The sequence below is a fragment of the Lacerta agilis genome, chromosome 3 (assembly GCF_009819535.1).
Source record: "Lacerta agilis isolate rLacAgi1 chromosome 3, rLacAgi1.pri, whole genome shotgun sequence".
Taxonomy (NCBI): domain Eukaryota; kingdom Metazoa; phylum Chordata; class Lepidosauria; order Squamata; family Lacertidae; genus Lacerta; species Lacerta agilis.
In genome coordinates, this window is record NC_046314.1 from 40606514 (window position 1) to 40634380 (window position 27867).

Below are 27867 nucleotides of genomic sequence, written 5' to 3' on the forward strand. Positions count from 1 at the left end.
CAGGAGTTTGTGAGGAGGGAAGAAAGATAAAAAGTGCTTGTGGAAATACACTGGGATACCTAGATATCATGTGCAACCTCACTTGTAAAAGCAGCCTTCTTAAACAGCATCCTAAGAAAACCTGCTGTTTTCAAGACAGTTTCAGTCACCATCTGAAGCCCCTCTTTTCTTATCAGGCAGATTATCTTGGGTAGTTTGTCCATAGTGGCTGCAAAACAAACCCTACATGTGTCAGCTTGCTACCCCTTATAATAAAAACCACCACATTCCCCTTAAGGGTGTAGCAGTTTCCCTTGATTTTAACATTTCATAACAAACCCCAGATCTACTCCAGATCCCTTTTAAAAGGGTAAATCTGGCCATCCTGTTTCCAGCACCCACTTGTAGAAGACACATGTAGTGACTGAGATCCAAAGCCAACAGGTGCATGTTTTCAAGTATGAAAGTCAAGACTATCAAAAATTAACAAAGGAATGGGAAGCCTAAATTAACTGGCACAGGTGAACGGTCTCCAAATAGCACTGTGTGCTGCAGTGCCTCCTTTCCAATACACTCACACTCCAAAGGTGGAACTGGACGGGATTGCTTTCTCTCTCAGAGGCCAAAAAGCCTCGAAACTCACAGTGGTCTTTAAAGTATCTCCTGGGAAAATCACTGCCTTAGCATTTTCAGCAAAAGACAGACCAGTATATTAAATTAAAAAATATATAGGTGCCTGGAAATATTACTCTTGAGTATTTGTCAATGGCGTGTGTGTTTTGCATGATACGGAGTCCCTTCAGCCCTTTCTTCCTTGATGAGTTGGACTCATTATTCAGGGCCAAATGGACCACCATCTTGTCTTGCTTATCCTCCTCAGCCACCATCTGGCCTCTTGGGTACCCTTCTAGGCTATTGGTATCGGATTCACTGTAAATACCATCCAGCATCATAGTTTTGGTAGAAGGTATTCCACACGTGCATGGAAACTGAGAAAAGAGAACAATAACAGGCAGATGAAAACTCAGGCATTGCAAGAACAGAGCAGGGGACAAAAATTACACCTTGATTTTATACAGAAAATGCATTAGTGTTGCAGCTGAAAATTGTATTCTCTCTTTTTCTGCAGTTTCCCAAAGTTATTATCAGGACACACTAAACCCATACAGGTGTGCTATCCATCTGCTCATGAAACCTTGTATGGATTAAGCAAAGGTGAATTCAGGGTGAAAAATATTATTTGTGTGACATAAGATTAACAATAAGTTTTAATTCTGAAATTTTGCATCTATTTGGACTTACATTTCCTTGCAGGAAAGGTGCAAGACCAATTGTATAGGCATACTGGAGATCCTTTAACTACCATATTTTTCTTATTTTCTGGAAGTCTGCAGCTCAAATAACCATCCAAATCAAAATTTGATTGAAAAATATCTGAGGATAAAGACAACCTTTCTTTTATACAGTAACACTGACTTATATAAATGACTGTAGAACTCAGAATGGTGACCACACAAATTATACTTTTCCTTTTCCTACAATTAACAAAAATATATGTCTAGCCATAAAAGCAAGGTAAAAGGTAAAGGTAAAGGACCCCTGGATGGTTAAGTCCAGTCAAAGGCGACTATGGGGTGCAGCGCTCATCTCACTTCAGGCCAAGGGAGCCAGCGTTTGTCCACAGACAGCTTTCTGGGTCATGTGGCCAGCACAACTAAACCACTTCTGGCGCAACGGAACACTGTGACGGAAGGCAGAGCACATGGATACGTTGTTTACCGCAGCAGTACCTATTTATATACTGGTGTGCTTTCAAACTGCTAGGTTGGCAGAAGCATCCCATCCTCATCATCAAGGGGGACGCGGGTGGTGCTGTGGTCTGAACCACTGAGCCTCTTGGACTTGCCGATCAGAAGGTTGGTGGTTTGAATCCGTGTATGGGGGTGAGCTCCGTTGCGCCATAAAAGCACAGCAGCCTGGACCCAACTCTGTTCACACAAGTGGAAAACACAACAACTAATCAGCTTCAGATGAGGATGTGTATCCCCATCGGCATAAAATGATATGTCAAGCCAGCTGACGGGGGCCCCAAGTGAGCATTGATTGTGGTTCAGCTGCAGATCCACCTGATCAGATTCACATTGGCTGTATGTGTGGATCTCTGGTTTACTTGTTTAAATGTGGGAAAGATGCATGAGCTACCCCTTTGCACGTGACATGGAAAGTGCAAATGGGATGCATATGCCATTCATGCATCTGTTCCGGCCCCTTAATTAATAGTTAATTATAAAATTATAATTAATTAAGGTCATTTATAAGCTCCATTCAGTAGCAGGAGTCTCGGAGCAGTATGCAAATCAGAAGACACAATGAAAGCATAAAAGCAAAGCTACAGTCACAGAAGTGTCGGAATACGTTTCACGGATCCGCCATGGATTCATATTTATTTGGTTATTTTATAAGTTTTTCGAGGTCTACTTTTGGTATAATTGCGCGTAAAAGCGAAAGTGAAAGCATGAATGAATAGTGTGGTTCACTTATGAGATTAATCCGCCTTTATTTTGTAGATCCGGTCATGTTCAAAGTTGTTAATGAGCGTTAAACTTGCTTCCCGCCTTTTTGGAGGGCAGCAACAGTGATTTTATTGGTTAAAGTACTAATGATGATGTCACGTTTGTTCCCTAATAAAAGGCAGAGGCACCCCGCTTAGGCAGAGGAGTTCGTTCATGTTCTTTTAGTTGGGTTTTAGTTGAAGTCAAGTTTAGTTTAAGGGGCTAGGAGCGGGCTGGACGGGTTGGATGGGTTTTTCTTTAGTTAGAGTTAGATCGCGGAAGATCATTCGGTTTAGCCTTAGTTAGGTTTTCTTTAGGTTAGCCTAGGGTTAGGCCCGCGGAAGATATTTCGGTTTTAGTTTATTTAGTTAGCCTCGCGGAAGATTGGGCGCGCAGGGTCTTTAAGCTTAGGGGAATTTAGCTTAGGGGACGAGCCTACGCGGGTTCTGCCGAAGCCACTAAAGATACAACCGGTGTCCGTCTTCCTTTGGGGTTTAAGGGGGGAGTAAAGTAAAATTTTTAATTTCTTTAATCTGATCCGCCTATTCAGAGTCAGGGTATATATTTATTTTCACGAGGCAACTGTTCATTAAAGAAGGCGATTAGGAACTCACACTCCACCAGAGTCTTCAATTGGCTTACTCATCATCCTTCAGACTGTGAGGCTTGGCCGGCGACCGTGCTCAAAAGCACGCGGAACGCTGGCCGCTTTCCCCGCAACTGGTACCTCGTGCATAACCAGTCTAAGGCCGTGCACGAGGAGCTCCAGCAACCAAACCCCGACAAGTGGTGCCCCGTGTGAGGCGAAGCGTAGTCAAAAATCGCTTCCACGAAGACTCCGGTTAAAGGCAACATATCGGAAGTGGCTCGGAAACAGACATTGAGAGGTGAGGTATAACGGCCCGGTTTATCCAGGATTTCGCTGCAGTAGCGCGAATCCACCGCTTGCCCAAAGTAGTGTAAATAGAAGTCGCGCGCGTATATTTTGCCCCAAGGGGTCCCCGGGTAGTGCGGCAAGGAGTTTAGTGTAAGCCTACGGGCAGAATAAGGTCTTCCCTAAAGCCTACGGGTGGGAAGGGTTCTGGCAAAAGCCTACGGGTGCCAGGGTTTTCGGTCAAAGCCTACGGGTAGGGCCGGTGTCTCCCAAAAGCCTACGGGTGGGAGGGAAAGGTTTTCTGGCTAAAGCCTACGGGTGCCAGGTTTTTCGGTCAAAGCCTACGGGTAGGGCCGGTAGCCCCTAGTAGAAGCCCACGGGTGGGGGCGGAGGTTTTCTGGCTAAAGCCTACGGGTGCCAGGGTTTTTCGGTTAAAGCCTACGGGTAGAACCGGTGTCCCCTAGTAGAAGCCTACGGGTGGGGGAGGAAAAGTTTTGGAAAAGTGTTTAAAAAATGGGCTCCTCACTCTCAACTGCTCAAGTAAAATTTTGTGAAGATTTATTGTACCTTTTGAAAAGAAATGGTCATCCTGTCTCTGAATCAGAAGTAGAGCTTTTAGTTAAAACCATTGGGGAAATTTGTCCCTGGGTCCCTAAGGAGGGAACGAAAGATTTAGCCTCATGGGAAAGGATCGGGTTAGAATTTATGGCCAACCCGAAAATCGGAATTCCTGTACAATTAGTATGGAGCAAAGTAAGAAACTGCTTTCAACAAATCGCTCCAAGAAATGTTTTGCTTAATGGAACAGTGAATTTGGGAAATACTGCTTTTAATAGTGCCCCTGTGCTGCCGCTTGCGGTTGTGCCATTTTCGGCCCCCTCGCAGCAGCCAGTTCAGGCCCCGTTGTCGTACACGCACTCGCCCTTGTCCAATTTGTCGTTGCCAGATTCATTGCCGCCTGTGCCGGTGCAGCAGACGCCGTCGGCCTTTCAAGCCCCGCCGCGGACTGCCCCACCGCCAGTCGCTCAGCAGTCATCGCAGGCCTTTTACCAGCCAGCGATTTCAAGTCAGCAGCAGCCGCGGACCTCGCTCCAAGCAACGGTCCCGCTTCCTCCATCGCAAGCCGCGCTTTTGCCAGCGATCCAGCAGCAGCAGCAGCAAGCAGCCTTTTTGCCAGCAAACCCTGCTGCCCTGCAGGCCGCGCTCAAGCCAGCAGCTCCAGTTTTGCAGCAAGCTGATTTCCAATCAACAGCAATCCAAGCCTCAATGCAAGCAGCACAACAGCAATTTACCAACCCTTCAGCACCTCCAATGCCAATGCAGATTCCAAGACAAGAGCAAAGCCAAACAATGATGATCCAGATGCCAGGACTTGCAGTACAGAGCCAACAACCTTATGCTCCAACTTCAAGTCAGCCATCTTGTCTTCATCCAACTTCAAGTCAGCCATCTTGTCTTCATCCAACTTCAAGTCAGCCATCTTGTCTTCATAGTCAGCCATCTTCAAGGCATCCAGATGTCAAAGACTCTTTAGCACCATCTAGTGGCTCATCATTTGGAAAGCATCAAGAAGATTTAAACTCACTGATGCCACCTACAGACCCTACAGCAATGCAGCCCATCTGCAGAACCCAAGCTTTGGAAGCAGCTTTGGGACAAATAGACTTTAGTGCTGATCCAATGCACATCTTTCCAGTGATTCGTGCTAATGGAGGACAACCTGCAAGATATCAAGCTATTCCTTTCGAGACACTACGTGAATTGCGAAAAGCCATACGCGAAAATGGACTTCAAGCTCCTTATACTAGAAGTTTACTTGAAGGACTGTCCACTAGTAGACTTCTGCCATCTGATTGGAAGCTGATACTTCGCACCTTCCTGTCGCCTACAGATGCTCTTCTGTGCCTGCAAGAGTGGAAAGAAGTAGCAGCCAGACGTGCAACGCCACTTGCCACAGAAGATATGCTCACAGGATCAGGACATTACTCCAATCTCAATCAACAGCTAGCCATACCTGATGCTGCACTTGTCACCATAGCAGACATTGTAGTCAAAGCTTGGCGCAGACTACCCAATCGCACAGATGCTAGCTCAGTATCAGGATTCGCTGCAGTTAGGCAAGGTCCAAAAGAACCTTATGGGGACTTCGTGGATCGCCTGATTGTTGCAGTGGAACGCCAGATAGAAGATCGTCATGCCAGAAACATGCTGACAAAACAACTTGCCTTTGAAAATGCCAATGATGACTGCAAGAATGCCCTAACAGCAGTTGCAGCTCGTCCAGATGCCACATTGACTGAGATGCTACGCGTCTGCCAGAATGTCGGTACCCACTCCTACAAAGCACAGCTCTTGGCAGCTGCGGTACAGATGCCACGTCAAGACAGCTCTACGCCAGTCAAGAAGTGCTATGGGTGTGGAGGCGATGGGCATTTCCGGTCGCAGTGCGCAACAACGCCAAGGCCTGCTGCCAAGCCGCCAGAGAGATGTCCCATCTGTCAGAAAGGATTTCATTGGGCGAATGATTGTCGCTTGAATCCACAAAACACATCACCTACCTCATCTCCAATTCAGGGAAACGGTTCTGCGGGCCGCGCCCCGGCCCCGGTAAAACAATAGGGTGCAAGTTCAAGAACATCATGAAGGTCAACCATCCCAGAAAGGTGAACAACGCTACTCCTTATCCAGGTCATCAGGGAAAAAGAGTGATCCAGAGAGATATCCACTCTTCAGATGTCCAGAGAAAAGATGTGACCTCATCAAGCATTCAGGTTCCAGAGGTTTCATCATCTGCCTTACCTATTCAAAGGGTTCCAGTAGAGAACACAGCATTCAGTTCACCTTCTGCTGACCGCCCTTCAGTTCCTGCTGATGTTGATCCTGCTTCGCAGCAAGCAATCACAGTCAAGCCTCTGATCGCAGAATTGCCTTCAACGTTGAGAAGACATCCTACTGAGGTCAACCTTGCAGCACCTGAGCTTTACTCACCTTTGAGTCAAGGTCAATCTGTCATTGAAGGACATTTGCCCTTGATGAAACAGCAGTGTTCAAGTTGCAACCCAGCTGATGATCACTTTCCATGTGGCCAAAGAATGCAAGTGAGTGAGACAGCTCCCTCTTGTGGAAGCTTAAGCATCACTCCAGTTAACAATGTCCACACCTTTGTGTCACCTCCAGCTTTTAAGCTCAGTCAGCCACAACCAAACAACTATCAGGAACAACAACTTCTACTGCCTCGTCTCAAAGAAGAAGTTCCATCCTGCCAGTTTGATGCACAACTGACTGAATGCCAGCAGATTCAACAGCATCAGCAACTCTTACCAACGGAAGAACCCCAAGTTTGCCAACTCAACGCCAAGCAGCTTCAGAGTTGCCAACTTCAGCAGTGCAAAAAACCCGAAGCCAAAAAGATATCTTCAAACACTGCCAACGAAGAACAAGAAGAATCTTCTGTCCCAGGTATACCACTCTTCTTAACAGAGGACTGTTACTTTTCAAATCCATGGTTTGCTCAGCAATTGCCAACATCCATTCGTGGTCCATTCCCAGACACCTCAATTTGCCTTATCCTGCCTAGGATGGATCGCCTCCCTGCCACAGTCACACTGACTGCAGGCCTAGTTCGAATCACAGATTCATCGCAGTTGCTGATTCCAGGATTTTCAACTGTTCCTTGTGTCCTAACAAAAGGTTTGGAAATTGCCAGACTCTATTTGCTTACTTCTACACCTACAGCTCCTGTAGACTCTTTGCCTCCTCAGACAGCAATGGCGCTAATCAAGATTACAGAAGAACGCCCTCATCTCGTCTTAGAAATGGGTGGACGAAAGATCAAGGGTCTTCTTGATACAGGCGCAGATGTCACAGTGATCGCCAGAAAGGATTGGCCTGACCAGTGGGCAACGACTGTCACCCAGGAAGTCTTCGGAGTCGGAGGTTTCGAACCCGCCCACCAGAGTGTGCATCCGATTACTTTCCAGTCAGACTCAGGCTCCATGGTGCAGCTCCGTCCACTTGTTATGGATGTGCCTATCACCCTTTGGGGTAGAGACTTATTGTCTAAAGCAAGAACTGTTGTCCATACACATTTTTGATGTGGGCCTTTGCATCAGCGCCAGTACATGCTCTTCCACTCACATGGAAGGAAGGACCCCCTGTATGGGTCGACCAATGGGCGCTGACGTCAGAAAAGCTCGCTGCAGCAGAGGCCCTAATCAAAGAGCTGCTACACCGGAATCACATGCAACTCTTTATTCTCCATCAGTACCTCATGGATAAAGCTCCACAGTCATTGACTTTAGAGTGTTCCCTTGATAGTCTTCAAACTGTCCCTTGCAGAAAACCTATTGCAAAGTTCTCCTGGAGAATTTCACTGCTTGGTAAGGTGAATTCTCCTGTCTACAAGTTCTGTTCAGCAGCATCTTCAAGCACTCTCACGCCGTTGAAACTTTCCTTTGTCTCAGTGATCCAATCGTCAGCCATGGGACGCTCCTTGCTATGTTCCGTGCTGTCTTTTGCATGGGCATTCTGTTGGCTGGTTTTGAATGGTACTCACCGTGCCTACAGATTGCTGCCATCACTTCTTGCAGCATACCTGTTTCCAACCAAAACCGCAAACCCTTTTCACCTGCTTTCTGTTGCTCTCTACCTGGTTGCAAATATGCTCCGCATCTCCCCAGGTATTCTTCTGGAGTATCTTTTCTTGCATCAACCAAGAACTCTACTACAGGCTCTTCAGGCAGTTCCTCCTTGTGCTCAGAAGTACTGTCTTCCGCAAGGAACTCTTCACCTGAAGATCAAGTCATGTAACCCTGCGTGGTACTTGCCAGCCTGCATCTTCAACGACAACCCCTTGTTGCTTAATCTTCTCAGCGGAGGACTGTCCCTACTTCTGCGGAAAGAACCCCTATTTCCCACACCTGTTTGTGTGCTCAACTCCATTCTTCACTCAAGAAACACGCTGGTCAAACTTTGCGTGAAATTCGATACTCCCTTTTCATCACAAGCCGTGATGTCTAACTCTGGTTGTTAGCTATTCGCTAACTTCTCAACTTCCTGTCAAATGCAGCAACTCTTCAACTATCCTCAACCTATGCCTTTTGTTTGCCTCTGGGCAGCCCCTTGGTTCCTGGCTGCCTAGATTTGTTCCAGTTATTCTCATACCTGCATTCACTAGCAGATCACCTTGATTTGCTTGCTTAACCTCCTTTCTTCTACAGGTATCGTTGTTTCTTCAGAGCTCGATGTTTCAGTACTTTTCTGAGCTCCATGAACTTTTCCTGAGTTCCAGGACTATTTCTTCTACATGGTCGTGTGTAGTCGGAGAAGAAGACGACCGGCAACTCATTCATCGTCTTCATCCTCCTCTCCAACACCATTTTGCAGTTCTAAACCTGTCTTGTACTTTATATTGTACTTGTAAAAATTGCATATCTACCTTTGTATGCTTCTTGAAATATCCGCCTCGCATGTTACATGTGTTTTCCTTATAGCTTGATAATTAATGATATGGATGTTTATATATGCAAAGCTTTTCTGAAATGGTTTCCATTTAGAGCGTCACAATTTTGATGATATGGAAATGTTTATGTAAGGTCAAAGCATCATCTTTGTGCAGTTCTAGTCATAGATATGTTTATACATATATGTTTATTTTCAATGATCCTAAATCTCCACGTTGTGCTTGCAAAAGTTGTAGTTCAAAATGTGGTAACATTTATATGCCTTTTGGTCAAAGAATTGGTCATTCTCGGATTTGTTCAAGATATATATGTCAAGTCTGGTGGCATCCTACCCTTTTGGTACCCCTATTTACTTTAAAGATTCCCCCTCTATATGCTACCTTTTGGCAGTAAACCAGGTTCCCAGCTTTTCCCTTCACTCTGTTTCCTGCTGTTAATGGGAGACCCTTATGTAGCTGGTTTAATTCCAATTTCGTTTCGCTGGAAACCCTTGCGTAGATGGTTTAAATCCTCATCCTGGCTGGGACACCTTTATATAGGTAGCTTAAATCCCCTCTAGTGGCGCAAACCACTTGTACTTAGGTGCCTTAAATCCCCTTTCTGGAATCGGACCCTAGTTCCCCGTTACCTGTGGTCGCTGTGGTAAGTCCAGAATCTGTCTTCCTGAAAGTTCCCTCGATTCTGTAGCCTCAGTGCTACACACCTTTTATGTTTCCTTATCCATTTCTCCTTAGTTTCCAAATAAAAAATTAAAAAAAATGGGGGAGGGGTCTGGGTAGGCCATGTAGCCCCAGCTCTAGTTATACTTTAATTTTGGGTCCCGGATCGGGACCTCTCTTATGTTTGGGCAGTCGTTATCCGTTATTTTTAATTTTGGACCTGTACCAGATCCTCTCTTGTGTTTGGGGAGTAATTTGTTGTTTTACGCTGCACGCGAAAGTATACATGCTTATAAGACGATTTGTTGTGTTACACTACATATTGAAGTATTTATATATGCCTAAAAGGTTTACAGTGTATCGGATCGATCACTTTTTATGTTCGGCTAGTGGTTTGTTATTTTCATGACTTTATTGCTACATTATTGTACAAGTATTTCCTCCTATGAAAAGGGTGGATGTTGATGGTGTTGCTAGTGTTTATATCACAGTCTTAATGTGGACACTGTCGGCACTGTTGACGCTTTGCCTTTTCATGTCAAGGTTTATATCAAAGCAAATGGTAATGTTTATGTCAGATAAATGCTTATGATATCTCTAACCTTCCTTTTTTATATAACTAAATCAAAATAATTTAATTTAAAACAAAAAAAGAAAGATGATATGTCGGAATACGTTTCACGGATCCGCCATGGATTCATATTTATTTGGTTATTTTATAAGTTTTTCGAGGTCTACTTTTGGTATAATTGCGCGTAAAAGCGAAAGTGAAAGCATGAATGAATAGTGTGGTTCACTTATGAGATTAATCCGCCTTTATTTTGTAGATCCGGTCATGTTTCAAAGTTGTTAATGAGCGTTAAACTTGCTTCCCGCCTTTTTGGAGGGCAGCAACAGTGATTTTATTGGTTAAAGTACTAATGATGATGTCACGTTTGTTCCCTAATAAAAGGCAGAGGCACCCCGCTTAGGCAGAGGAGTTCGTTCATGTTCTTTTAGTTGGGTTTTAGTTGAAGTCAAGTTTAGTTTAAGGGGCTAGGAGCGGGCTGGACGGGTTGGATGGGTTTTTCTTTAGTTAGAGTTAGATCGCGGAAGATCATTCGGTTTAGCCTTAGTTAGGTTTTCTTTAGGTTAGCCTAGGGTTAGGCCCGCGGAAGATATTCGGTTTTAGTTTATTTAGTTAGCCTCGCGGAAGATTGGGCGCGCAGGGTCTTTAAGCTTAGGGGAATTTAGCTTAGGGGACGAGCCTACGCGGGTTCTGCCGAAGCCACTAAAGATACAACCGGTGTCCGTCTTCCTTTGGGGTTTAAGGGGGGAGTAAAGTAAAATTTTAATTTCTTTAATCTGATCCGCCTATTCAGAGTCAGGGTATATATTTATTTCACGAGGCAACTGTTCATTAAAGAAGGCGATTAGGAACTCACACTCCACCAGAGTCTTCAATTGGCTTACTCATCATCCTTCAGACTGTGAGGCTTGGCCGGCGACCGTGCTCAAAAGCACGCGGAACGCTGGCCGCTTTCCCCCGCAACTGGTACCTCGTGCATAACCAGTCTAAGGCCGTGCACGAGGAGCTCCAGCAAGTGGAAAACACAACAACTAATCAGCTTCAGATGAGGGATGTGTATCCCCATCGGCATAAAATGATATGTCAAGCCAGCTGACGGGGGCCCCAAGTGAGCATTGATTGTGGTTCAGCTGCAGATCCACCTGATCAGATTCACATTGGCTGTATGTGTGGATCTCTGGTTTACTTGTTTAAATGTGGGAAAGATGCATGAGCTACCCCTTTGCACGTGACATGGAAAGTGCAAATGGGATGCATATGCCATTCATGCATCTGTTCCGGCCCCTTAATTAATAGTTAATTATAAAATTATAATTAATTAAGGTCATTTATAAGCTCCATTCAGTAGCAGGAGTCTCGGAGCAGTATGCAAATCAGAAGACACAATGAAAGCATAAAAGCAAAGCTACAGTCACAGAAGCCACAACTTCTGTGTAACGCAAGAGGCCCGTCTATATTTTGTATCGCAAGCGTCTAGCTCCTACTATTATATTGGCTGAATCCAGTTTTGAAATGCGCACCTGACTGGTCAGGGCTTCGTCATAATTCATCAGGAGTACCTAAAAACAATGCAGCAAACACAGGGAAATGCCATACTGAATTTCCCCCTTCTTACCCTCCCTATATTGTCTTTGCCAAAGTCCCAGGTTGCAGACTTCCCCAGTTCTGATCTTAGTTTCCTTCCCTCTGTTGTTCCTACTATCACCAACTCCTGCTTTTGTGGTGTCAGGGATTCGGAGTCAGCTTGAAAGCTCTAGACAAAAATTGTTCACACACACAGACACACAAGGGTCAGTTTTCCTCGTTCGCATTCACTAGCCCCTAATATATTAGTCAGGTGTGCAGGAAGTGCTTCTCACCTTTTCTCGCAGCTTCCTCTGCTTTCGCTCTTGCACAGTGGTCAGGTAGTTCACGGCTGCGTACTCTATCACCGAAAGGAAGACGAACACAAAACTGACCCAGAGGTAAATGTCCACAGCCTTGATGTAAGAAACTCGAGGCATGGAGGCATTGACGCCCGTGATGATGGTAGACATGGTCAGCACCGTTGTGATCCCTGAAAAGGCCCCACACAAGTGTTAAGGATTGGGTTAAATTTCAGCCAGGTCTCATAGCCACAGAACCTGATTTCAAAAAACTATGGCTCAATGTGGTACATGTGAAGTGATAATAAAGAACAGAATCCGCTTGAGGATGTGAAGACATCCTCACTGCTAAGCAATCACAGTCAGACACCAGGCACATGTCTTCAAAGAAAGAACTTGCAGATCAGTGGGTTTGACTTGAAGGAACACTGGACACCCTGAACTATTTTAGAATTAAATAACTGTCAACAAGCATCTACTGTATTATGAAGCTGAGCTTTGTTTCAGTTATTATCATTGGGTGTTAGTCTCTCCCCATTTTAGTTTGCAGAATACAGTAATTCAAGAATGAGAAACCTGTTGACCTCCAAAAGTTACTGGGCTGCAACTGCCATCCCATCAAAAGCCAGTGTGGTATACCCGGTAGTGGTTAGTGTGTTGAACTACAACCTGGGAAGCCAGAGTTCAAATCTTGTGAGTGACCTTGGACCAGTCATTGCCTAACCTTAAAAGGTAAAGGACCCCTGACAGTTAAGTCCAGTTGTGAATGACTCTGGGGTTGCTGTGCTCATCTCACTTTACTAGCCGAGGGAGCCAGCGTTTGTCCGCAGACAGTTGTTCCAGGTCATGTGGTGAGCATGACTAAGCCGCTATTGGCAAAACCAGAGCAGCGCACGGAAACGCCTTTTACTTTCCCGCCGGAGTCGTACCTATTTATCTACTTGCACTTTTTGGGCGTGCTTTCGAACTGCTAGGTTGGCAGGAGCAGGGACCGAGCAACGGGAGCTCACCCCATCCTTGGTGGGGATTAAATGAGGAGGGGGAAGCCATGTACACCATCTTGAAGAGCTGCTTGGAGGAAAAGGTGAAATATAATGCAATAAACAAATAATCCTTACTGACCACAGAACATGCTAGTTGAGGCTGCTGAGAATTAAAGCCCAACAACATCTGGGGGACCACAATTTCCCTGGCCCTGCAGTAATTAGACTCTGCCTCTCACACAACTTAGGTCCATTAACTCCAATGAGTCTACTCTGAGTGTAACTTGGTTGGATATAGCCCATAGTGACTCTGTAGTTTTCCTTCCCTTGTATCCAGCTCTGCCATCTTTTATGAAAGTTGAGAGGAATCACTCACCTAATGATACTCTAGCAGGCACAGCCCTGCGATCGATCCAGAATGACACCCAAGATAGCATGACCATGAGTGTGGCTGGAAAATATGTTTGCAGCAAAAAGAAAAAGATGTGGCGACGTAACGTGAAGTTAATGTACAAGCGATTGTACCAACCTGTTAGGGAGAAAATAGCAGCTATTAAAAATGTGTGGTAGGCCTCCTTATGGCGGTATGAGCAATAACTAGGTGAGACATAGTATGTAATACAGAGATAAAAGTCCAGCAAAGAGGGGGGCGATAAAGGATGGTTCTGAAAGTACAAAAATAGAAGAACAGAAAAAGAGACAAGGGAGAAATACTAATATAATATCCTATTATATAGATAACACTTTCTGTGTGTGATTAAATTTAAAGAATTCATTTTGATTTCAGAACAAGTTTCTATTCTCATTTTACAAATACAGTATGGAGCGAGACTGAGAGTGACTTTGCCAAAGGAGTGAGGCACATAATACTGTTAGTATTAAACTACCATATAAAATGTTGTTCCTTAACAGCAGGTTTGGGGTCATTAACATATACACAGAGTGCCTTTGTGCTTGTGGACATTATTATCTTAGAAGAGCGCACAGCTTTTGGTAAACTTAGTACCATCCACTGATCTCCAGTGTTTTCACACCTTTTTTGCATTTCCACATTGAAACCTACATTACAGTGGTGCCCCGCTAGACGAAAATAATTCGTTCTGCGGGTAATTTCGTCTAGCGGGTTTTTCGTCTAGCGAAGCGGCAATGTAACCGTGATTTTCGCTAGACGAAAAAAAAAGATGAAAATATTCGTCTTGCGAGAAAGCCCCATAGACTTTTTCGTCTTGCGGGGCAGCCTCCCGCTAGACGAATGCCTTCGTCTAGCGAGTTTTTCGTCTAGCGAGGCATTCGTCTAGCGGGGCACCACTGTATATAGAATGTGTGGATGATTTTAAAATGGCTCAGTCATGCTTTGATTGCATCCACGCATGAAGCAAATAGTTTCAAAGGTGCTTATTAAGGCCAGGCTAGAGAATAAAAAAGAGACACCTGAATGCAAATCTATCAACATGCATAGTTTGGCCCTTAGTATTATGCTTCAGGACAGATCCTGAAGTTGAGGCTGCAGTACTTTGGCCACCTCATGAGAAGAGAAGACTCCCTAGAAAAAACCCTGATGTTGGGAAAGATGGAGGGTACAAGGAGAAGGGGGCGACAGAGGATGAGATGGTTGGACAGTGTTCTCAAAGCGACTAGCATGAGTTTGGCCAAACTGCGGGAGACAGTGAAAGATAGGCGTGCCTGGCGTGCTCTGGTCCATGGGGTCACGAAGAGTTGGACATGACTGAACTACAACAACATTATGCTCAATCATTTTTAAATACCCACAGAGAACATACAGTTTTTGTGGTATAGTGTTTAGAGTATTGGACAAGGATTGGAGAGTTCCAAGTTGAAATCTCCACTCAGCCATGATGCTCACTGGATGACCTTTGGCCAGTCACTATCTCTCAGCCTAACCTACCTCATAATATTGTTGTGCAGATAAAATGGGGATGGGCAAAGCTTTGAACCCTGCCCTTCAAGGAAAGGCAGGATCGTGGTGATGGTGATGAACAAACGACCGAAAAGGGACCAGTGAAATTTTATCAGGATTTCACCAGGCAAACTTGTGAGGCTGTGTTATAAGCGTGGCAGGCATTTAGAAGAGGATTTGAAAGAAAACCTGATACCAGTGCTACTATAGAAAGCGAGTCTGGAGGTTGTATGAAATTTTTGTATCAAGAACTGAGACAAGGAGATTTTCTCATCTGTTTTTAGAGATTCATTCCCATTTTTCCAGTACAGCATCAGATCTTCATCTGTGTAAGCATCTGTGGAAGGTAGTGATGGGACAAAAATAATATTACATTTATAGGTCAACAGCAAAATAGTGAAATAGTCAGATGAATCAATGGCTTAATGTGTGAGGACAATAAAATAATCTGTTGTGTGTTTTTAAAAAAATATATAATGGACCTGGGTGCTGGCTAGTACTGATACTAATCTCCTGTATTTTTATCTTGTGGACCACCCTGAGATCTTCAGATAAAGGGTGGTTTATATATAAATAATACCAGTAATAATCTCACATAACTAAACTGGGGTTCTTAAGAAAACAGGCAAACATTGGACAAAGGAGGAGGAAGTATTATTATACAAACATGCTTGATTAGTGTATCTCTGTTCTCAAATTTAAAAATGGTTTATGCGGCAATCCTACATACATTTATAAAGAAGTAAATCCTGTGAGCTCAATGTGATTCACACTCAAATCTGCTTCATCCTATGCACTCTTTTCGATTGGGGTTATTCCCAAGTAGGATTGGGTGAATCTGTCGATTTTGGCTTCGCTCTGTTTCTCATTTTCACAGTTTTAAGTTATCCACATCATCAAGAGTTTACTGTTAATTTCTCACAATATACACAGTTTTGTATGCAATTTCTTTATATATATGCATAATTTCTTCATATATGCATTTTTGTACAGATTTCCTGGCTGGAGAACTGCTTTGCAAAATTTAGAGAAGTGCGAATCTCAAAGATTGGCTGTGTTGATGAGATAGGTTCTCCTTCAAATGCGAACTAAACCGAATTTCTCCCTATTCCTACTTCCAAGTAGCCATACATAGGATTGTAACCTTATGGTTCCGTCTCTCTCCTTCAAGGACTTTGGGAATAACAAATCTATAAGTGTGATGTGCTTGGGACCTTTTTTTAAAAATGAAACTGTAATTTTAAACATTGCACACTACCCTGAGTGTTACTTTTGTTCCAGATGGGTGAGACATGTACACGTGCATGCATGCATGCATACATACATAAAAATTGTTAATTCTCAGCACTCTCAGCAGATGACAGTTCCCAGGATTCTTTGCACAGCAGCCATGAGAATTTCACTGTTATAGAAACAGTATCATTTGTAGTGTGCATATAGGTGAAACTCGAAAAATTAGAATATCATGGAAAAGTCCATTTATGTAAGCAACTGCTTTCATTAGTTACTGGAGTTTAATATATGAGATAGACTCATGACATGCAAAGCGAGATATGTCAAGCCTTTGTTTGTTATAATTGTGATGATTATGGCATACAGCTGTTGAAATTGTTAATTTGGGGTTCTCATCAGCTGTACACCATAATCATCACAATTATAACAGATAAAGGCTTGACATATCTCGCTTTGCATGTCATGAGTCTATCTCATATATTAGTTTCATCTTTAAGTGAATTACTGAAAGAAATGAACCTTTCACGATATTCTAATTTTTTGAGTTTCACCTGTATACACAAAATTGTTGGAACATGGCATGGCCAAACAGTAATAGTAAAAAGGATCTTGCCATATACCATGAGTGGTGAACCTTTTTTCAGCCTGAGGGAAACCTTCCAGAGGACACATGAATGTAAATTTTATGGTTCACACAGCAATTAAATCTCTTCCAGAGTCAGGGATCCTCAGCATTAACACCTGCATTACTGAAAATGCCTGTTCCACCTCCTAGACCCCGTGGTCTGCAGGATGTTCCACTGGTTTCCCCTCGGTTACAGTGACATAGACATTTACCTAGACTTATATCCAGTCTCTGATATGCTGGATTCTATGCTTGATCAGCTCTTATATGACTACATTTTTGCCTTGTGGTGCACAGTCATCGGCAGATCCCATGGATCCTATGTTCACTTTAACATGCACACTTCAAAACAAATCCATAAGGAATTGAGTAGACATCTAGGAAAACATTGCAGATAGAAACATGAATGCCACATACAGCTTTCGAGCTCCAGAGTACAAGTCTGCGAATCTAGTGGAAATCGGCTGAAGTCCATGTTGCACATGGCTGTAACCGTGATCCTAGAAATTCCAAAAGAAAAGTCAGGTTTGCTAGGTAGGGAATAGGACTGAGTCACAGGTGCAGGGAAAATATAGAATATTGTACCCTCCCCAATCTCTGTACTTGGGACAGGCTGCAAGTTTTAATTGATTCAATTGGTAGATTAATAAAATTACAGTGTAATTGCAGATTAATTAGTGGAGCTGAGATAACCAAGATCACTGTGGAGGCCACATGCACTAGGTTTTTCTCCTTATTCAGATATTATATTAATTCCTGTCTTGCCACATGCTATACAGCGGAACAAGGGCTCCTGAGTGTGTTAGTTAAAACGCCTGTCAGATATTAACCATCAAATATTGTTATTACATTGTAGAGCTATTCCGATATATTTCTGGGCAAACAATACAGTGCTGTTCACATTGAGCTAATTGGTGCGCTTTCACCTCATACTATAGAGCACATGGCCATCTGGGAACACCCGCAGCATGATGTGTGTCAGTGGTTGTGTCATGAATGAAGGATCTCTTTGAGTGAACGAAGAAGACATCTGGCACCCAGATCTTCTTCACCAGCCTTCCATCGAAAGTCATGCTTTTGTTAGTATGACTGGGAAAGGAGAGGCGCTCATCCTTCCAGTAATGCCTCAGGTACAGTGTCATCGTAAAGTCCTGCAACGAGAGGAAGAAAAAGGGTGAGGAAAATGTGTCTTGTGATTATACACTCCACACATGTGAAAAAAATGAGTAGAATGGATGAGGAGAAAGTCCAAATGATGTATCCACTGCTGAGGACCAAATATCAGGTATGGAATCACTGTTTGTCTTTAGCAGCATACCGGAGGACTGAAATGCCTTTCTTGTCCTCCTCACTTGTTTACCTGTTTATGAACACATAACACACATAGCTGCTTCTTTGTTTAAAGTCAAACCTATAATGATATCTCTATCTGTGGTAATCTCATAACGATATTATTTGTAAGAAATAATTAAAAGTCAAGAGTGGGACACCTTACATTTACCTGGAAGCAAAATATTGGGGGGTTTTCTGACTAGGCACAAGTAATCAAACCTTAATTGAAAATTACATACCATATCAACCTCAGAAATACTGTCCAAACTTTCAACCTGCACGTCCACCCCAACAGGAATAGCAGGGCCTATGACAGAGTGAAATTGAACTATTAAAAACCACCTATTATTAAAAAAACCTATTATTATACAAATATTTACATAAAATTGCCATTAAATATGCCATACGAAACCACACAGTACCACACCATATAAATATCTTATTAATACATTAACTATTAATATCTATCTTCAGCATTTCATAAATATCCTTTAAAAAACTAGAGTCCTTAAATATACATATTAGTATGATCTCACGAAAATTTCCAAAATATACTATGTAACTGAATATATTAAACTTTCTATAGCTGGACAGATATACTACAACAATGGAATTGGATATACTACAACAATGGAATTGCTGGACTCCATTTATTTATTTTTTCCTGCTTTTGTTTTGGATATTATTACATATCTGACAGCTTCCAAGCGTTAGTTAATTGTAGAAGCTGCTAATAATATTCCTAGAAGAAGAGTTGTTAGCACTGTGTTTTAAATTGCCATTTGACTTTTGTAAAGTCTACATCCTGACATCATGCACAAATCACATAGTGTTTATGTTCAAGCATAGCGGAGCACTTTTTATAGAATCAAAAACAATATAAATCAAGCAACCTCAAGCCCTGCCTGGGTGGGTTTAGAAGGTTGTCCATGCTGCAGACCATACTGTTGAATTAAGCAATCTGGTGATGAGTCACAGGAAGATGTCAAGAGATTTCTGATCTCGCTAATCCTTGCGGTCATTAGAAAGCTGCTAGGTTTTTAATCCTGTCTCTGCTTCCAACTAAACTACACAGTGGTAGAAGGGGGGGTCGGGGCAGCGGGGGACACGCTGCTCCAGATGATTAGTTAAATTTGTCACCAACTAACACTATAGAGGGGGAAACAAAATAAAACTCTAAAGTACAGGGATGTATATATATATAAAGAAAGGATGTCTGGCAACCAGTGTCAGCTGTGGTGGGCCCTGGCATGACCCACAGCAGCCCAGGTTGTCAAACTGGGGTGTGTTTGCTGCTACCTACATCATCTGCCACCCTTGGGTGGTCATTTGGGGAAGTGGGCGCTGGGCTGGGCTTCAGCTGCAAAGTCTAGCCTTAGCTGCATCACTGCAGAGAAGCTTCTTGTGAGCCAAGATCTTGTAAGGATGTGGGGGCTGTCATGGTGCTTTGAAGAACTTGCTTCTCCCCTCCCCCCACTTGCCCCTTTCATATACTGCAATCCTACATCTGAATGAACCCAGCAGGGTTGACGTCACTCCAGCTTTTACATTTGTGTACACAACAACATTACGTCAGCCATTCAGCATGGATGACTGGAAGGTTCTGTAGGTTAGGATTAAGTTCTGCTGGCAGGGCTCTGCAGAGAAGCTTACGTCTGCTGCACCTGCCCGCTAGGCTCCAGGCTGTGGTGGCTAATCCTGTCGTTCCGTGAGCAACATTTGCTATATTTTTATTTTCAAATAGTGATTGGATTTTAGATCTCCTTTAAGAGGCAAGAGATTAATAATCTGGGAGACTGAAGCCCAAACTTGACCTTGCATGAAAAATAAGCAGAGTTTTAATTATACCAATGATCAGGTACAAGGTGGCTCCCATCCACTTTGATTTGGAATGTTTTATAGATTTCATTTCAAGGAAAGGACATGCTAAATTTGGTTGTGCTCGCTCCTTCACTGAATCAGTGACCAAACAGCATCAAAAAGGAGCACAGTTGTAGTGTCTAAACAGCGCAGAAGTAGTGTACGCACTTCTTTTGACAATGTGCCCCCAAACCTGCAAAAGCAGGAACCGGAAAGGAAGGCACATGCAGCATCAATCTAACATAGAAGCTACCAGGGACGCTGGTGGCGCTGTGATCTAAACCACTGGGCCTCTTGGGCTTGCCTTTCGGAAGGTCGGTGGTTCAAATCCCCGTGACGGGGTGAGCTCCCGTTGTTTGGTCCCAGCTCCTGCCAATCAAAGTGCAAGTAGATAAATAGGTACTGCTCTGGCGGGAAGGTAAACAGCGTTTCCGTGCACTGCTCTGGTTCGCCAGAAGTGGCTTAGTCATGCTGGCCACATGACCCGGAAGCTGTACGCCGGCTCCCTTGGCCAGTTAAAGCGAGATGAGTGCCACAACCCCCAGAGTCATCTGCGACTGGACCTAATGGTCAGGGGTCCCTTTACCTTTACCAGAATATACACAAGTTAGCTATCCCTGTCCAGATAAGGGCACAGCTGAGCCACCAGCAAAGGTGATGGAAGGCACTTTGCACCACTGAGGCCACCTGAGCCTCAAGCGACAGCAAAGGCTCCAGAAGTACCCCCAAGCTATGTAACTCATTCCTTCAGAGGGAGTGCAGCCCCATTTTTATCTGCAGAGCCTGGTGCCCACAGGATCATTTCCCCTGCCTCTTCCTGCTGCCAAATGCTGCTTGAAATAAACATGTCATAGGCAATGCATCAAGCCACAGAGTGTGCTTAATGGCTGCAGTCTGTGTGTCATGCCCACGACATTTTCTCCATCTTGCAAACATGCCAACAGGCACCCAAAAGATGGCAGAACCTGCTTTTAGTTCATATGTGCCAATTAAATGTCACCCACTAGGAACTGACTGGTACTACACTGGGTGGGGAATAAACCATATCACAGGAACTGTATTAGGCTGTTCTTCAACGGAAAAGATATAGCTATTTTAAGTATCAGCTAAAGCTGCTTATTCATGGACTCCCTATAAAATAGAGAGATGTCCTAGATGAAATGCTTACAGTGAGAGTTTGAGGAAGGGAGCCCAAATGAAACATTTACATAATCTTTAGATATTAATATTTGTAGTAAATAATACCTGAACATCTGCTAGCTCTGACAAGGTCATTGGCACTGAGATAACTCTGAAAGGGTCAAATCAAATGTGCTCTCCTATTAGGACAGGAAAAGGCTCTGCCACATGCAAGGAAAGGAGAAGTCAGATGCATGAGGTGAACAGAGAGATTTTAGATATATATTCATATGGGATCCATATATCCTGTATGGTGGGATGTGGTGGACATGCCAAAATGAGACAAAGACCCATCTATACTGCCATTTGATGTGGACACTAAGCTTCCTGTACCTCTATGAATGGATGGATGGATGAATGCATGAATCTTTATTTGCGTCAGCCATCGGCCATAGCAATAAAACAGCATCCATTCATTTTCCATTGTCCATGTAATATTCTGCACAAAATCAATGCCTTCCCACCACTTTCCTCCCCCTTAGTCCGAATTTTCTCATACTGTCTCCTTTTCAGAGTATCCCTGGTATAACAAAATCCAGATTCAGGGTGGGGAAAGTATGGCAAGGCAGTGATTTAGAGGAGTGCATCATATGGGCAATGGAGAATTAATTGAAGTACAGGAAGCTACCACATTAAACAACAGTAGGGATGATACCCAAGAGGTACATCCTAAGAGCTGTGACCCAATCACTTAGGTAAACACACTGAGCTGCTGACACAAATTACATGGTAAATCCATAGCTCCAGTCAAAGTTGTACCCATATTTCTTTGTGTGCATGCCTACAGTTAAATTCAGCTCGGTGCTTGCATACTGCATCTGCCACTAACATGCTTTCATGGTTACAGATATAAATGGTGCAGTTTAGAAAAGGTCAGTGCAACACCCCTCCAGTTACCTCCAAAGGCTGGCCTCATGGTGAAATCATGGTCATCTACCCTCAGGAGCTGTTCACTTTTTCCTGTCCGAGTTTTGGTCATGTCATGGTTCTTCTTATATATCTGACTAAAATAGAAAGCAAAAGCACCAACTGTCACTCCTAGTCATCCAACATCTAACAACAACAACAACAACAACAACACTGAAATTCTACAGTATATAACTTGGATATTACAATGGAAGTTGAAGTACTTCCAGACTGTCACTATTTTGCGGGTGGGATTCAAGCACAAGCCAGCAAATTTAGTTTGAACGATAAAAGTGAATTTGGTGTTCTTGCACAAAATGCAACGTTTGTGCAAACTATTCAGGATGAATCCTCAGTAAACAGGTTGAATGGAAGTGACCTTATAGTTAACTAGCATAGTAGCAAAAAGACAGCAGAGCAACCTCTTGATATAAAAGTGAATATAACATACATATGTGGAAATTTAATTATAGTCCAGCTAAAGGTATACAGGGGTCAGTTAGGTAAGAGGAAAACGTCTAGTTTTCTAATCACTACTGATTTAAGAGCGGGGATTAGAATAAATTAAGACCCAAGAGCCCTTTGCTCTAGCAGTGAGATCTGCAAAGTTGTACATACTACTGCTACAGTCAGAAACAGATAAATTTTTGCCAGCCCCAGCTAGCACTAGCTGAGACTGATGGGAGTTCATTGAGTTTGGTCCAAACTTGTGTGGCCCCAAACAGCCTCTTAGTAGTGATTGATTTCTAACATTTCGAAGTATTCATAATATGGAATGAGGCTAGTACACTGTAAGCCTTTGTGGGGCAGCCATATTTGTGAGTTAAGTAACATATGCTCAAGCTCAATAGGTGAAGATCTCCACCACATCATTCCCCATGCCCATCTAAGAACAGGAAGCAGGAGTGTGGAGACTTACAAAATGGTGGCCCCAGTCTTCATTAGTAGTGTACTACCGCCAAACATTACAGTCGGGAGCGGGAATTGGTTGCTATGGGAGATGCCATTTTGGGCAGTATGTCCTTGTCACAAACACTTTCAGGGGTGCTATCCAATGTGCAAAGCAACATGCCAGTGGGGAAATCATGGATTAGCACACTAAGATCCCTTTGTTGTCTCCCATTAACCAGATTGCAAACTTCTGAAGCAGGGAGCCTCAGGCATTCATGGAAGCTCCCGGAACAATTTAGAGCCCTAATCTTCCAGAATTCTGAGTTGTGCATGGAGGACGTTCCATGCTTGCCCTCTAACTTGTGGAGAGTGATTGAGACTGTGGTGCAGAGCTTAGCACACACATGACTACTATAGCGTTGTCTTTAAATATGAGTAGAGCATCTGAGGTTGTTATTGGCATCCATCTATCTCGAGACGCAAGAGGCAATGGAGTGTGCCTCTGGGGGTGAAGTCAAAGTGCTGTGTTTGCAGCACCAAAGTGGCCTCCCCAGGGTGCAAGCTTGAACAGTTTGTATGGAGGTCCTGGGATGCCCAGATGACAAGACCTCGGCCTTGCTGATGTGGTCAAAATGCTGGATATAATGTGTGTTCTGGATATAGGCAAGGGGTGGGAAGGCCTGAAGAAGAGGAGACATTTTTGAACCTGATGTTAAAAACTAATAGGGAGCCAGTGCAAAGAATGAACGAGATTGGAGGTTGAGGCTATGATCACAGAAGTTGGAGAGGGCTTTCTGGATCATTTGAAGAGAATCACTATAGCAGGAAATGAGTGACAACAATTTTAACTGAATACAGAGAGATGCTGGAGGTCTTGGAGGAAGAAGCAACATCTTCATTTAAAAGCCCCCACCTCCAATCACTTGGCTACAATCCACCCACTCAATATGACCATCCAATTCCTCCCATATGCTTTTTGTTTGAGGCAGTAAAAGGGCGCAGCTAGCATTAATCTGAATGTTCCAACATTATGTTTCTTCTTCCACAGCGTGCACCTTAACTGTACTTATTTAGTAGGTCTTCACTAGTATGCAAGCTTATGTTTGAAATTGTGAATAATTATAATGATTGGGAGTTGTATTTGTTTGGTGCACAGAAAAAAATGTTTTCCTAGTGCTTTCTAAATGTTAAATGAAATTGTGCCTTCTAAATTTTAAAGTAAAAGTGGTCAGGGGTTAAAAAAACAACTATGTATTTTTAAGCTAATTGCTGTGTGCTGACAGGTCTCACAAAAAACTGGTTTATTCCACTTCTGTGCCCCACAACGACGAAGAGCTACAAACAGCATAAAACAAGTACAACACTTTTAATCTGAGAAATGTTGGAAGGATAGGGAAAGGAAGATTTTATGAAGCCCACTGCCATATGAAATAATGCCATTATTTGTTGAAGCAGAAAGCATTAATCGATTAACAGCTTGATAGCAGATTAAAAATAGAATTCCAATTAATCAGAGTCTGCCATCTGGAGCATTCCCAATGCCACTTACAAGGCCACAACCAGCTCTCCAAATTGGCTCCTTCCTTCTATGGCAGGATCTCCCTTCCTTCATGCGGAAGAAGGGGTCTTTGAGGAAACCTTGATCCCTCTAGGATGCTTCTGCCCAGAGAGTAGGTCAAAAATCCAGAAATGAGCTGTCCCTACTGCTAGGCTGTGTGCAGCAGCCACCTCAGGTAGCAGTTGCCGAGACAGTCAGTGGCATTGAGGTGTTGGACAGAGCTACATGTGCCACATGACCTGCCCTGCACCCCCTAAGCCAGTCTCTGCTGTCCTAAATTGTGGTGGAGGATGCTGATGTTGTCCAATTGCCAGTGTTTGAAGTGAGAGTTAACCACCTATCTTTGCTGGCTCCCAGTACATTTTTTAGCACAATTCAAAGTGTTGGTGTTGATCTTTAAAGCCCTAAACGGCCTTGGTGCTATACACCCAAAGGAGCCCCTCCACCCCCATCGTTCAGCCCAGACACTGAGGTCCAGCTCCAAGGGCCTTCTGGTGGTTCCCTCACTGCAAGAAGTGAAGTGAGAGGGAACCAGGCAGAGGGCCTTCTCAGTAGTGGCACCCACCCTGTGGAATGCCCTCCCATCAGATGTCAAGGAGATAAATGACTATACAACTTTTAGAAGACACCTGAATGCAGTCCTGCATATGGAAGTTTTTAACATTTGATTTTTTATTATGCTTTGTTGGAAGACACCCAGAGTGGCTGGGGCAACCCAGTCAGATGGGCAGGGTACAAATTTTATTTATTTATTTATTATTAATTATTATACATTATTTGCAGCAGGGCTGGGGCTGTGGCGCTTCAGATGCTGATGCGGCTACAACTCTCATCCCTGACCACTGGCCATGTTATTCCGTTTCTGATAGTTGAATGAATGACATTAAACAATACACACAATGCCACATATAAATGGTATATTAAAGCTGTTTATTCTCATTTTAAAAATTCTGCATAGGATAGAAGTCAAGTGCCCATTTTTGAAATGTACCAATAGGTACCAATGTACAGCAATTTCTTGATATAGTGATGGGACAGTTCCCGTGTATACTTTTCACCATGGAGGATTACATGTGAGAAATGTTATGACTGGAGTGGAATAGACACATGGATTATTACAGGTCAGATTCAGGAGCAGGAGACAGGAATCTAAGCAAGAGATCTTGTTTCATACCAAAGGGTATTCCTCCATAAAAAGAAAAATGTATTGAAGAGTCAGCTCTTAGGAACCTTAAATTGTGCAAAACTATGAACAAGAATCCAGTGCCCATTTATGCATCTGTAGGCCCTTCCTGGATAAGTATGGTCCTGCAGCTTTTAATATAAAGGGTGAAATTCAAACAGTGCACCATTGATTTAAGCAGAGGTTGATGGGATCTCTGTGTAAGTCCCTGTAAAAACAATGGACCCTGCTTGGATGATTGCACCTACAATGTTGTAACATTTCAAATCTGAATTAATTATTAACAAGCTGCTTTGTGGAGGCTTTTTCTCCCTTTGAAAATCAGGGTATAAATGCTGTCTTAAATTCTTTCCTAAACAGCAAAGAAATGATCAGTCTTTGTAATCAACAACATTCCCAATTACTTGCACAGTAAAGATGTCACAGGAGGGCAAGAGAATGAGGCCAATATGAGGTGAACTAGTTTTGCAGGAGAGAATGTAATCTTCCACCAACAATGGCGGTCCAATAAAATAAATCAGCTCACCCATTGTGAATCTCTTACCCACTGGGACGAAGTTAGTAATCACTTCATGTGCGAAGCTTGAGAGCAACATGCTCTAAGTTCACAGTGTCAGGCTGAAGAAAACACAACTAATAAAAAGATGAAGGTCACAGTGTTTCCATTTAATAAGATGGATTAACCCAACTTTGTTTACAAGGTCTTAACCAGGCAAATGGTCCTGTAAGATGCAGTTGTCACTGGATGACATAACTCAGTATAAATAGGATAATATATACTTGGGGTTGCTTAGCAGTTTGGGGAAGATTATCTTTTTCTAATATAAACCATTCACCATGCCACTGTGATATTAAATCTGATAAAACTTTACTAAGACCTTTTAGCTGTTTGGTACATGCTTACAGTACAAAAAAAAAAGTGAGGCTCACCAAATAATTTGCAATAACAAAAAGTAGAATTTATAAATATGTGTATTAGGCATTTATACATAAAGAAAAATAGATGTTTAACCAACAAAACAAGAAGCCCAAACACCAAACAAATAAAACAGGAAAGCTGTAATCCTCTGCACATCTATTTACTAATAAGAACCACTGAACTAAGAGTTCTTCTCTCTGAGTAGACATGCATAATTTCAGGGAGCACATCCTGAAACTGATACAGGCAAGATATTTAGAGAAGTATATTTTATGTCTTATATTTTATACCTTCGGATCTACAATAGGCTTTGGTCAAGATAAAAAAGCAGTCCTATGGGTTGTTTTGAAGTAACAGAGCAGTGGATGCAATTTCAATATTTAGTGTTCATGTCTGAGAATCCATAATCACATTATCTTTTAAAATTCTTGGAAAAAGAATCATTATAATAGCTCTCAAAGCAGTAATGCAATTTAGTGTTATTTGAGGAACTAGAGTTTTACCTGTCTTTCACACCAGCAGTTATAGTGCATGTACTTTTCAGGCACACCATGCAATATATAGCAGAACTACAAGTATTGAGGATTTTCTTGGTGAAAATATATAGTGAAAGCTGAGGAAGTGATCAGCTACTCCTTACCTTATTTGCGGCAGCTCTACTTGTCCTGTCCATCTCCTTTTCCTGTGCTTTCGGCTCTCCACAAGGAAGAACAAACAAATGATCAGCAAAATTACTTTTGCAAAATAAGGCATTCCGTGGGAATCACTCCTCCACTGTCCTTCAGTCCCGTAACCGCCTGCCGTGTAAGTACACGCTGGTTTAAACATTGAATCAGCTGTATCTCCAGCATCTCACATTTATCAGAGTGATCATTGTTAGAAAGAAAACTGCTTTTCTGCTTTAATATTTTAAACCTGCTTTCCAGGGCTTCCTACTCAGAGCTCTTCCTTTCCTTGCTGCTCAGGGATTGGCCATTACTCATGAAGAAGTTAGTCCTATCTGGCAACATTTCCACTGGGTCCTAAATGAGTGCTTTTGCAGAAAGCCATTGGATAAAAAGAATGCAACTCCATCTGCCAGTTTTGTTTTAGCCACTAATCTCAGAATTGCACAATCCTTCTGCCAGACTGCAAAACCATCTCTCTGTTGTTTTTTATTAGGGAGGCTGGATAGACTGTGTGCCTTACAGAGAGCATTCTTCAATGAGAGGCAGGTGCTTACATATTTATGATGCAGCAAACATAGCTGGTGTTACTGTACTGCAGTTTGTGATCTTGTAGTTAAGTTAGCCATCTAAAAGAGCTGCCAGCAGGCAAACTG

General features: G+C 43.1%; 1 protein-coding gene across 1 annotated transcript; it reads right to left on the bottom strand.

Moving 5' to 3' along the window:
• GABRR2 (gamma-aminobutyric acid type A receptor subunit rho2) lies at positions 1 to 27827 on the bottom strand. Its single transcript, XM_033143408.1, is given in 10 exon segments — positions 1 to 968; positions 11954 to 12150; positions 13319 to 13471; positions 15057 to 15197; positions 17136 to 17218; positions 17645 to 17694; positions 17696 to 17869; positions 18290 to 18357; positions 21987 to 22093; positions 27187 to 27827. Coding segments are annotated over 10 exon segments (1461 nt in total). The 5' UTR covers positions 27375 to 27827; the 3' UTR covers positions 1 to 668.
• Positions 27828 to 27867: the final 40 nt, after the last annotated feature.